This window comes from Pseudopodoces humilis, chromosome 2 (genome assembly GCF_049639895.1).
Source record: "Pseudopodoces humilis isolate 2021_Gansu_Grassland_sample_001 chromosome 2, ASM4963989v1, whole genome shotgun sequence".
NCBI classification, from domain to species: domain Eukaryota; kingdom Metazoa; phylum Chordata; class Aves; order Passeriformes; family Paridae; genus Pseudopodoces; species Pseudopodoces humilis.
Genome location: NC_142201.1, coordinates 110,713,016 through 110,725,274, shown reverse-complemented (window position 1 = coordinate 110,725,274; position 12,259 = coordinate 110,713,016). Strand labels below are relative to the sequence as shown.

At 37.0% G+C, this 12,259-nt stretch overlaps 1 protein-coding gene across 3 annotated transcripts in view; it reads left to right on the top strand.

The window, feature by feature from the left end:
• The window catches only part of LOC102113376 (ephrin type-A receptor 6), a 385,909-nt gene that overhangs the window by 280,884 nt on the left and 92,766 nt on the right, over positions 1–12,259 (top strand). For all 3 annotated transcript variants that reach the window (XM_088052284.1, XM_014253507.2, XM_088052285.1), the window contains 3 exons: positions 1,439–1,509; positions 3,319–3,444; positions 8,696–8,881. In XM_088052284.1, the coding sequence (XP_087908410.1) occupies positions 1,439–1,509; positions 3,319–3,444; positions 8,696–8,881 (383 nt within the window). The remainder of the gene's footprint in view (positions 1–1,438; positions 1,510–3,318; positions 3,445–8,695; positions 8,882–12,259) is intronic.

The following is a 12,259-nucleotide window of genomic DNA, read 5'->3' as shown; positions in this document are numbered from 1 at the left end:
TGGGAGCTCTCTCGCTCAAGGACGATCTTTGTAAACAATTTTACTCTCTCCAAACAGTTCTGTACAACTGTAGATAGTGTGTTTTTCTCTTGTCCCACCAATGGGACAAGAGGTGGTGTTCCCTTGACCAGTCATGTTAAACCTGTAGCGTAAGACCCTATAAAAAATAAATAGTTCAAAAAATAAAAACCCTTTTCCTAACAACTCATTCTAGTGTGTGCTGTTAATCCACACTTCTACATCGTGTCCAACAACGACAGGCAGGCACTTGGAGTGTAAGAACTTTAGGGATCTGGACAGGTGGCACCCTACAGACAACTTGTTCAGGTCCTAAAAACGGCATTGGCATCCTTAGGGAGTCCCAGCAACTGGTGTTCAATCTCAGGGTTTCCACAGAGTCTGAGAATCCACTGGTTTGCAGTCCCTCCACAAGGGTACTTCAGCTTCAGGAGCTTCTTAATTTCCTCATCATCATTTGTGTCGCAGTGAATGAGCTTGTGACTGTTCCTACTGTGTTTCAGCAGTTTAAACACACCATTGAAGTGAGGTGGGTGTGTTCACCTATTCCTCATAGATTCTCCACTGTTAGTATGGAAATACTGACTATAATTATTTTTAGTAATTTTACAATGCTGTTAATATTCACACAGAGGACAGTAATTTTTTTTTCAAGCTGGCCTTGGAACTGCATGTCTGCACTCCAGAGCACACATCCACAGGCACTGCTGTTCTCCACTGATGTCAGAGCCTCAGCAACCTTTCCTATCCCTTAAACCAAAAGATTTCCCTCTAAATAGTAATTTTCAGGCTGCTCAGTTGGTGAGAAAGAGCTTTAAGACCAAATGCAAATATTCTGTTTTTTCTTGACTGAAACAGTTGGTCCTGCCATGTCACCCCCTAAATCAGCATTATCAGATCTGCAGGTAGGCAGTGTTTGGCAGCTCAGACTGCACAGAGCCACTCAGCAAAAGAGAAAAAAGGGGTCTTGATATGAAAAAATATTTTCTTTTTTCATGAAATATGGTGAAATCATTATAATTCTATTATGAAGAAAATGAGAGGGTATTTTACGCACTGTATAGGAAAGTTAATGGGATAAGGTTTAATTACTACAGGCCTATGTAGGCAAACAGGAATGCAGGAAAGCAATAATTTATTGAAGTATCACAATTCTTTGGAGGAGTCAAAAAAAAGCATTACATCAAACTTAAACTCAGATAGTCATTGTCATGCTAATCATTCAACCATGATCTGTTTTTCTTTGTAAATAATCTGTTTATAGTTCATACATACATATTTCCCTCTTTAGATTCATCAGTATAAATATGTTCCAAATGCTAAAATTTGGCTTTCATAAAATTGCAGATAAAACTTGGTGGACATCTGTTTTATTCATGGCAAGTATTGTATTTAAAACCTCACTTGTTTTTCTTGAAAGATGCCAGTGGTACATAAAGGCCAAAATGAAATCTGAGGAGAAAAGAAGGGCTCATTTGCAAAATGGACACTGTAAGTAGTTCAAAACTATACAATATCTATGTCATGTTTTAAATAAAGAAAGTCCACTATTTCCTGAACAACTTTTGCCCTTGATGTTTTAATCTGTTTTTTTGAGTAGTTCCTTATTGTCTGCATCATCAATGGTCTTTATTTTTATTTGAAATTTCACTAAATCTATTGTAGTTATTAAAGGGTTTTTTGCTATTCAGATAATATTTAGCAGGGTTTCAGATGTATCTCTTTGAATTCTCAGTTGTTCTGGGTACTGAATTTCTGCCTCAAAATTCCTTTCTTGGTGACTGTATGACTTATTTGTACCTAGTTCTCTTCGGATTTAGGATTCCAGCCACCCAAGAAATAAGAAGTGGAATGGGTTGTCTTCCTTCATGTTCCTGCTCACTGATCAGTACAGTGAGAGAAAATCCTGGTGATCTCTCATGGGCAGTATTTAGTTTATATGGCTTAGTTTAGCTACCTACTTTAAATTAGTTGCCTTACTGTTTTCTGTTAGAGTAGCAATTTATTTTTTTTTTATTCCAAGGCTATTACACAAATGGTATCAGATTTTATTCTTTTTTGATAACATCTCAGGAAATGCTATGATCAACACAGAAGTTGCCAGAAGTAAAATATCTTTTCAGGTGACACCACTCTGTTGAGCCAAGTGTCTCTTGCTGTCAAGGAAAAGGGCACATTTTCCCATAAAGTATACTGCCTAGAAAGATGTTTTTGTCATTTGTTTCCAAACATGGCCAGAAATAAAAGAAGACAAAAACCCTCCTCCTGGAGAGTTTGATATATGCTTCTGAAACCGTGACTGAATTTGAAAAAGCCTAACTCGGTGTCTTTCAGGCCAGGGTAAATGATGACTGTATTTCATGTTGACACAAAGCTTCATCTCAGAGCCTTCCCATTCATTTGCAGTGATCTCAGCATCACACTGGAGGGGGCAAGTCTCTACTCATAAATGTGCTCCAGAGAACCAAGAATAAAGAGGAATTACTGTTTTAGACTTAGCCATTAACTGACCTGAGAAAGAAGGCTGAGAAATGCTTCATTGTTTTTAAAGGGATTCTCTGGACTCAGCTGCAGATGCCTCTTTTTATCCTGATAAATTGATGGATTATTAGCATCAATCCAGAAGAAACAACACAAGTTCTTGAACATGCTATACTCAGGAACACAAGGGATATCAGCCATGCCAGAAAATGACAGCTTGTTGGAGCCTGCCAAAGCAGTCTGGCACCAACCCACTACTGCCATGGCCATCTCCAAGGAAACAGACAGAAATTTTCTTGAAAATGGATTTGGATATTTTTGTTGTCATCTTGCACCTGGCTCTCTGGCTGTTCCAGCTGATCAGAAGAGAACAAAGCAGCACAACCCTACAGGACTCATCCTGAGAGAAAAGGAACTCGAAGATTTGACCTGTTTGGCAAAACAGGATGTTCAACCATCCACTCCTAAATGAAAGGAGTGAACCAGAAACAACTGTTTTCAAAGTAAAGGACAGATTGCCTCAATTTCCCTAGGAGCAGCAAAGGGGAAGATAAACTGTTTTGGCAATAATCACTGTTGTTTTGAGGCTGGGTTTTGCCCCATATCATTGAGCCCTCACCTGGTGTCACTGCAGTCCCTTTTTCAAGTGACCAACTCTTCTGTTTGGTTCAGAAATTGTAAACCTGGAAGATGTAATATATTATTTTCAGTCCTCTCAATTGCCTAGTCAAAAAAAAAAAAAAAACCCAAAAAAAACTATTGTTGCAATGTATGAATGTCAAGGAGTTCTTGATTCCTGTTATTCTCTCTTCCTTGCAGTACATTTCCCAGGACTCAAAACATACATAGATCCAGACACGTATGAAGACCCATCTCTTGCTGTCCATGAGTTTGCCAAGGAGATTGATCCTTCAAGAATTCGTATTGAAAGAGTCATTGGGGCAGGTAAAACTATACCTACTGTAAAAAAAATCTCTAGGCATGGCAATACTGCTTTTCATAAGCATTAGGAAATAAATCCATTATCAGTTTTTTTGCATAGGATTGATTTTTTTGCCCGGTTTGTTGGCTGTTTGGTTTTTTTTATTTTGTTTTGGGATTTTTTTTCCAGATGTATTCAAAACACTGTGTCACTCAGCATGTGCCATAGTTATTGTCATGTATTCTCAGTCACTGAGGGTGAAATTGGATCAGAATCTCTTTCTGTGGGGATACAAGTTCTGAATATAGATGACTGAGGAAAAGTTATTCTCAAGTACAAAACTAGAGGAGTATGAGGGAAGAAAAGGAGAGGCTGGCTTGGGATAGGCTTTTCTGTCTGGAGAAGGATCACTGGCAGAGAGGGAAAAGAGGAAGATCTGTTGATAAGATATAGACAGTATGAAAGATGATGCCCTGTAATCCTTGTTTTTTGTATTTACTTCATGTATCTTTGTCACTCGAGAAAGGAAGGGTATTTTTCAGTTTAAAACCCTTATTTAATGATATGTTACTACACTGATAGCCATGGAAATATCCCCAGTGTTGCTAAGAAGTGTTTTGTACACTAGAAAATGTTGTGCAATAATCCTACAGAAATAAAACCAGGTCTGGTAGCAGACAGGGGAGAGAAAGTATCAACCTGAAAGTAAAAGAGAAAATTCTGTTTTCACATTGCAAGCCAGAGTGCTGGAGTACTCCAGTTTACCTGATTGCTTAGGCCACATCATCTGTAGCTGGAGCTGTGCACCTCTGGAATTATGATCCTGGGAGAGACCCCAGAGGGCTGACCTCTGTTGAAAACATTCAGTTTGCTTTCTTCTGTTTCTTCCTTTTCTTCAGACACACTATAGATATTATTGATTGCTTAGATTATAAAGCAGATTGAGCAACATTCCACACCTGTGTAACTGCTGATTTCAGTTGAATACAACAGACGAGGATTATTTGTGTTAGTTCAGATTAAAATTGTGTCCTCAATCTCAGTTTAATTCATTTATGAAAACTCTTCTCTCAGCCTCTCTCTCTCCATTTTTTTGTATGCGTGGAGGTGTGTGCTTTAACATATTTTATTCCTATGGAGTTTAGTTTTGTGGTTTTCATTTTCTAAAATTACATGGGTAATTTTTCAGCTTCAAAAATATTCACCTAACAGGACTTGCAAACAGGTTGCAATGAAATTTAAACCCATTTCCATACATACAAAATACAGGTTAAATACCATGGCTGAGGCAGGGAAAGTACAAATTCCCACAGAGTTCTTCAGTAGCTGCTCAGGGACGTAACATATCAGTATAATTCTCAGCTGTCCTAAAGATTTCTGTGCATTCTCTCTAATTTTGTATTATATATTTCAATTGGATATAAAATGGATTTCTTGTCACAAGAGAATTATTTTTAAAAGTGGTTTACAATTTTCACCTAAATTAAGCCAAAAATCAACATCTTCTCCAAAACGAACTATTAATATCTTTTAAGAATTCAATTAATAGATGCATTCCTAAATTTGTTCTGTTTAAACATTTTATTTTGGCCAATAATTCTGATTTTTAATTTCTGTAACTTTAATTTCTCAAACAGAAATTATTTCCATTCAAGAATCAAAATATTTCATTTTGAAACTTCCAAAGTAGAAAACCACAATCATTTGAAAAAATATATTTCTGGTCATGACATTTTTTAAATTGTTCTTCTCCTGAAAGCAGTTTCCAGATTGTTTTTTCAATGGAAAAAGTCATGTCTAAAAGTTCTTGATAATTCACTACTTGCAGTTCCAATGGCTGTGACACTCCAGGCAGGTATTTTTAGTTAGTTTCTTTTTTCACCTGAATTCTAACCTAACTCTGCAACCAAGTTATACTTTAAAGCATTTGGTAATTATATCTCACCAATTCACTTTTTTCTGCCCCATCTCTTCTTGCTATTTAAGGGTTTAATGATTCAGCACCTCTTCAAGGAATGAATACTCAGAGGGATTTTGTCAAGTCTGTCTTAAAATTTACAATTATCCTCCTATTTTCTCTGTTAAAATGTTGGAATTCAAGGAAGAGACCGACTCTTCAGTTTCTCCCAGAGCAGACAATATTCTCTGCATGATCTAAATCTCCTGCATGTTCTCCCACAAGTGTAAAGGCTGAAATGGGGAAGCAAGTGGAGCTGTCTTTGGTGCTGTGACCTTTCAGTTCTATCAGCAGCCACTGTCTGTGCTGTAGGACATTTGTTCTGATCCCATGCAGTAATACCAAGCTGCAGACCAGACTTTTAAGTGACTGCTCCTGTTTCACTTTCAGTATCACATATGCGCTGAATGCAAAAAAAAAGGATGTGTGGTTTGCACAGATTGAATTTCTAGACTGCTCAATTAGTTCCTTTTTGTATAATATACAGTAAGATGGGTGAGGTTTCTGTTATTAAACCAGAGATTATTTATATTTTATTAAAACCAAATGGGCAGTGGACTCTATCTTTTTCTCTAGTTGGGATCAGCCTTTTCCCTGGAGCAAGGAAAAATGTTTACTTCATTGACATCTGGCTCTTAGCTTCAACTTATTACACATGCAGTCATGAACCTCAGCTGCTGCAGGGTCAACATTTATCCTGTTTATCTTCGAACTTGAGCAGTGAGAATGAGATTCTTTGATTTTTAAAACCCCTTTGGTTGAACCCATTCCCCTTTGACTTTAAAAACATTGACAATTCTTTATCTGAGCAGAAGTGTAGAAAAGCAGCTACTCTGGGACGAAATTTTGTCAAACTTTCAGTGTAAATAATTCAATGCTTTAAATTATACCATTGATCTCCATCTAGTCTAAAACAGAAGTTATACACCTTAGGTTTCTAAATGTAGGAACTGTCTGTTCTGTAAGCTGATGATCTCAAGTTTGACATCATGCCACAAAAAACCTGCTGGTAGTCTTCATGTTCACCAGTTTATCAATCCCAGTATCCAAGGGGAGGGAAATTTCTTTCTAACTTTCCGAATCATGCATCCAAATGAAGGTGAAAGAAACAGGGGTTCCTTCCCCTGCTTTGGATGTTGTACAGATAATAAATCTTGGAATAGCACGTTGTTCAGCTGCCTCCTTTAGTTTAACTCATTTTAAAGCACATGGTAACAGCCTTTTACTGAGGGATGAATGCCATTATTTATGAAATTCTGAAGCTGTAGTGTTCTTGTATAATCTTGTAGTAGCAAAATGGCTTATTTTATGACCTATGATTTCCAAATTAGTCTTAAAATGAGATTTTGAAGTTCTGCTGATTTATTGACCAAAAAATGTCTTTAAAAATCTGGATATTAAGGCTCTAATATTTTTGCTTTTCACTGCCTCATCAAGAGAAAGAAATTGGAATTTTTTCTCATTTTAGGCATTTAAGCTTGAAAAACCAGCAAGATGCAATAAGGTCATGTCTTGAGAGAAGTGTTCTGGTCCTGCTGAACATGTCACAAAATAGAAGATTGATAGACCACGTCTCCTGCAAAACATTCATGACTTTCTTTTATGGGAGGGCTTTACAAGTCCAAATTATCTACTGCTTTTTTCAGTGCAAGTGATCAGGCAAGGAAACTTTTAAGGAGAGCCTTCTAAAGGTGAAAGGGGCAAAGTCATACATGAAAATCCTCACACAACTTCCCCTTTTGTCAAAAGATTCCCAGAGCATTACTCCAGTGAAATATATTTTCACATATCTTATATTTGCACACATCTTTAATTTTTATTTTTTTTTTAATTAAGTAGAAATAAATTGGTGGGAGGAACTGTACAAAGAAGACTTGGGACCACTTGACTTTTTCTAGCTGTTTAGGAAGCTGCTAATTTATTCAGAGGTTATGTTCAGCTTGTATTAATTGTACTCCTGCACTTGATGATGCCTCTGTCATTGAAATGAAACACAAGCTATAAAATACTTCTCTTAATCTCATTCTTCATGGATCTCACTGACTAATAAAACTTTGCTTTTTTTTAGTGGAAGCAACAGAAACTAATAAAATAAAAGTCTTTTGACAATATCCATTCTAATCCTGTAAAATCAGAGTTACAATTTTTTGAAGTGAAGGTTGTGCCTTTAAGATACCTCTCTTCTATATTTGCTTCATATCTGAATATGCACTGTTACAGAAGAGAACTCCTTCAGTTTGTTTACTTCCATCCTTAAAGTTTAGGGAAAACTAATACAAACAGCACTCAATGGAGTGTTAAATCCCCAGTTAAATATATATTTTTTCATTGCATTTTGGTTTTCAGCAATTCTGATTCCAGAATGACTGGGGTGAAAAATTTAGATTTGCTGTGAAAGCAACCTGCACTGAAAAATGCTTTGAAATATTTCTGTGAACATTGTTTTTCATTTACTGGATTATGACCCATTGAAAACTGACCTGCAGTCATCCCAGACTGTGTTTGGTAGGGGCTCTAAATAACTTCTGAGTGACTTCAAAATCAAAGGAAAGTTGTGATTTCTATACAAACTGAATTACTAAATGTGCAAGGAGAATGCAGGGAGACACACATTCTTTACAGGCCCTACATACACAGGAAAACATCAGGGAAAACAAGTTTTGAGATGCCTCTCACTGCAGAACTTCAGATTTTGTGGGACTGATGGCCTTTGGCTGTCTGAACAGGGAAATATGTAATTAATTTCAAGTAGGTGTGGAAGTCCCTTTAAATAAATCATGTCCAAGTGCTTTTCTAGGTCATAACAGCATAAAGTACTTTTTAATGCTTTCTGTAGCTGAAGGATAGTAAAGTGTTCTGATAGTCTCAGGGCTTTTCTTAACATATAGGTCTTAGTGCATTTCACCCCTAGAGAAGAATATTTCTATCAATAGATATTTGACATAGATATTTTGTCATCAGTGGAATAAAAATCCAAGTGTCATTACATTCCTTCCTCAGTTATATATCCTAAACATGTTGGGGGTACCAATGTTCAGTCCCAAAGGAAAGCAAGATGTGCCACAGTGGGGAAGTGGGGTTTGGATTTTGCAGGCACAGTACAGGGTGCCAGGACCTCTGCTGTGCCACAAAGGAAAGGTGATAATTTCTTGTGAAGTGCTGCTGAATATTTTGATTCTCTGGGATGGGATGACACTCATAAATTTGAATATTCAGTGAGTTATTTCTCTGTCCACCTCTATGGGATGTGTAAGTTCCTTCAATATTTTTCTGTACAGGCATTGTGAGTTACTCAACAGATATTTTATCTATTTCAGGGGAGTTTGGAGAAGTGTGCAGTGGACGTCTGAAGACACCAGGAAAAAGAGAGATCCCTGTTGCCATTAAAACTCTGAAGGGTGGCTATATGGACAGGCAGAGGAGAGATTTCCTGAGGGAGGCGAGTATCATGGGACAGTTTGATCACCCAAATATCATTCGCCTTGAAGGAGTTGTTACAAAGAGTAAGTAACAAATACCTTTCCTTAATATTTACATGCTGGCTTTCCCATTCTGTATCATTTAGTATTGAAATTAAGCACTATTTCCTCACTCAGTATGGGTTACAGTTCTCAGAAACCTTTCAAATCATTGACAGTCAGTACTGCAAAGTTTGGGACTGTAACAGGAAATGCACAGTCTGTCTGTTTCCAATTTGAAATGTTTCATTTTTTATTTTTTAATAACAATTACCTTAATTCAAGAGAAGTCTTTACAGGTTCTTATGAAATAGAATGGAGAGTTTACTTATGGGCAAGTGGAGAAAACCATAAATGTAACTGAGCTGACAAGTCAAATCATCTTGTAAAATATCTTATTTTTGCAAAAGTGCTAATTATTTATTTGATAGAGATAGACTGATTTTGGGACCAGAAGTGATGAATTTCCTATTTTGAAGAAATAATAAGTAAACTCTTTGTAGCTTGTCATATTCTGCAAATGATTGACTAAAATTCCAGAATAATCTTTGAAATGTTTTACTCCTTGTAACTGTTGCAGCTGTCAAGAGATCCCTTGCCTCTGAAATCTACCAGTTTATGGACTTTTCTGAAAGGCTGAAATATCTAGTTACCACTTAACTATTAAGAAGTCTAATTAATATGCATGTAATTTCCTCAATGACAACTTTTTTTAAGTAATTAATTAAAAAGCTCATGGTATATTCTTTTCAAAATTAATCATTGTCTCAACCAATCCATGTTGTTTGTTAATTTGCAGAACTTAACATTTTTCTTTTAAAGGGAAGTGTTGTGTGTATAATGCAGTGTCCTCTTACCATCACAGTAAATACAATAAATATGTTATGAATATTTCCTGTTTTCACCTCATTACAACATCCAAAGCTAAGTTTGGAAAACACACTAAGAACCAAGAGGAAGGTTTAGCTCCTGGACTCATGTTGTTAGAATGGAATTTCAGTAGATTTGTGGAATGACCTGACCATGTTCAAATCTGTCATTCCATGGTTCTAAATTAAGATGATCTTCTTTCCTCACACAGTATTGCAAGGATAAATTTATTGTTATTTAGGTATGTTTGGTTAGTAGACCAACAAAACCCATTGCATTGCAGGAAAGACACAGCTTAGTCTCTCCACTGCTCTCCTGCTCTGTGACAACAAATAGGTGCACAAGTTAATGCTGCCTGAGCAGCCCTGGAAATCTTGTCAAGAGATGCAAATAAAGTGAATTTAGCTCCTGGCTTCACACTGAGCATATCAGCAATTAAATTCCACCAGTCTGCACCAACAGGGTTGGTTTATGGATCAGTATCACAGGTCTGATTAGGATCCACATAGTGGATCTTGTAGGGTTTCAGCACTCGTCTGAAAAAGGCAAAACATTGTGGTTTAGGAGCATTGCTTAAATCCAATTAAATGGTGCAATGGGATTACAATATAATATGTCCTTGGCAATGGCATGATTGTTTAATTTTTACCAAATTGGTAAGTTTTCTTTCCATAATGCCTCATCATAAGTCTAAAGAGAAATCAAGGTGGCATTCAAAGAAGAGAAACAAACAGATAAATCAGTGCTTCAGTATTTGTTGGTGTTCTACAGGAAAGATTATAGAGAACTCTAAGCCAAAAACAGTAGCAGTTCTGCTTTTCACCAAGGAGTCAACAAACTTCATTAATGTTTTGCGATGTTTGTTTGAAGGTAGTATAAAAATTGCAGGTGTTACTATTATAGTCACACTGTTGTCCAAAAATATGTATCTCTCAGATATAAAATAAATAGTGGAACTTTGAAAGAAAATATTTTGGTGTCAGGCAGAATTTAAAAAAATATAAAACAATTATACAACCATGATTATAGAATGAAAATAGGCTATGTGAATTATGAGCAAAGCTCACCCCCAGGCACAGAAAGCGCAAGTTACATAAACTGTAAAGGACAGGGTTGTGCAGCAATGCTCTGCTGCAGGGAAGGAGCCTGAAGGCAGGCTGAGCCATGGAGACACGCACTCTGCTCTTCCCATTCTGTCTTTAGGGTGTTGTGTGCGTTTATACTGCCCCATCTGGGGTATTTCGAGAATAACATGACCTCAGCTTGGAGGAGAGCACTTGCCTTGCCGAAGTACAAAATTTACGGTTGCAGAATCCAAATTTCATATAACTGAAAGGTGTGCTCTAAAAGTGAGACAAAACTTTGTCCTAGCCAAATTATTTACTTATTGATAGCATGAAAAAAGGTGTTTTGTGCTAAAACCTAGATTAATAACAACAGAAACTATTTATCTGATGTGCATTACAGTTCCACTAAGCTATAAAGGCACATCATATGCAGTAAATTTGATTAATAGATGTGTACTGCTGTTCTTAGCACATGCTTTCCTCTGTGTAACCATTAGTCATTAACTTCTAGCTGTTGCTGATAGATATTGCATCAGTTTGTAAGCAGTGTCTTCCATTACAGTGTCATTGCCTATTGAACAAAAAAGAAAAAGGATTTGGTTGTAATAAGCTGAAGTACTGTACCAGGTCAATAGCTATTGACTAGGGCAATAACAAATTTGCCTGCTCACTGCAAATGAGGGCTTTTATCTGGTGCTACCAGCTAAGCAAATGTTAACTTTTAAATTATACTGTTTTCAAAATTGCTGTGGAATATGTACTGTACAGGAGGAAAGAAATGCTAAACTGAGCCTGCTCAAAAGTAGATCTGAAACAGAGTTTTAATTCCCTTTTCTTATTGCTTTATTTCTCATTTGTCCTAGCTGCAGTTCCTAATCACAGAGAGCAGTAGGCAGAACAGTTCCTGTAGCAGGGAGTTCATTTCAAGGGCAATTTGCTGGGCCAAGGCAAACACACCGTGGCACAGAATCTGGATCCACTCGTAGTGCTAACCAGAACTCACAAGGGAAACTTTATTCCTGTTTGGTTTTGTTATAGCAACACCATTCCATGCATGGTTTGCCATAAAAGACTGCTTGATTGCCTCACAAATTTATCATAGATGCTTGGGCACTTCATGAGAACATCCATGCTTCCTTTCAAGCCATTTTAGCACAGTGATAATTCTGGGAGCTCTTTTGGGTGTGCCAGGCCATGCTCAGGTGAGTTTTATGTCTTTGGCCAAGCTGCTGCTGCTTCATGAACAGGTATAAGAAAAATAACTTCCTTCTCCAGTGCAAACACATGTGACCAACAGTGAAAGCCGGGCTCTAGAGAAGCATCCTCATTTCTACATCAAGTTGAAGACTTTCCATGAAAAGTCTATCAACTAAATTAAAGCTATACCTACCAGGAAAAAAAAAAAAAAATCAGACTGCGTAACTACATCTAGAAAAGGCATGAAAAAGGGTCCCTGACTATTGTAACTGTACTGGAAGAAGTCCAG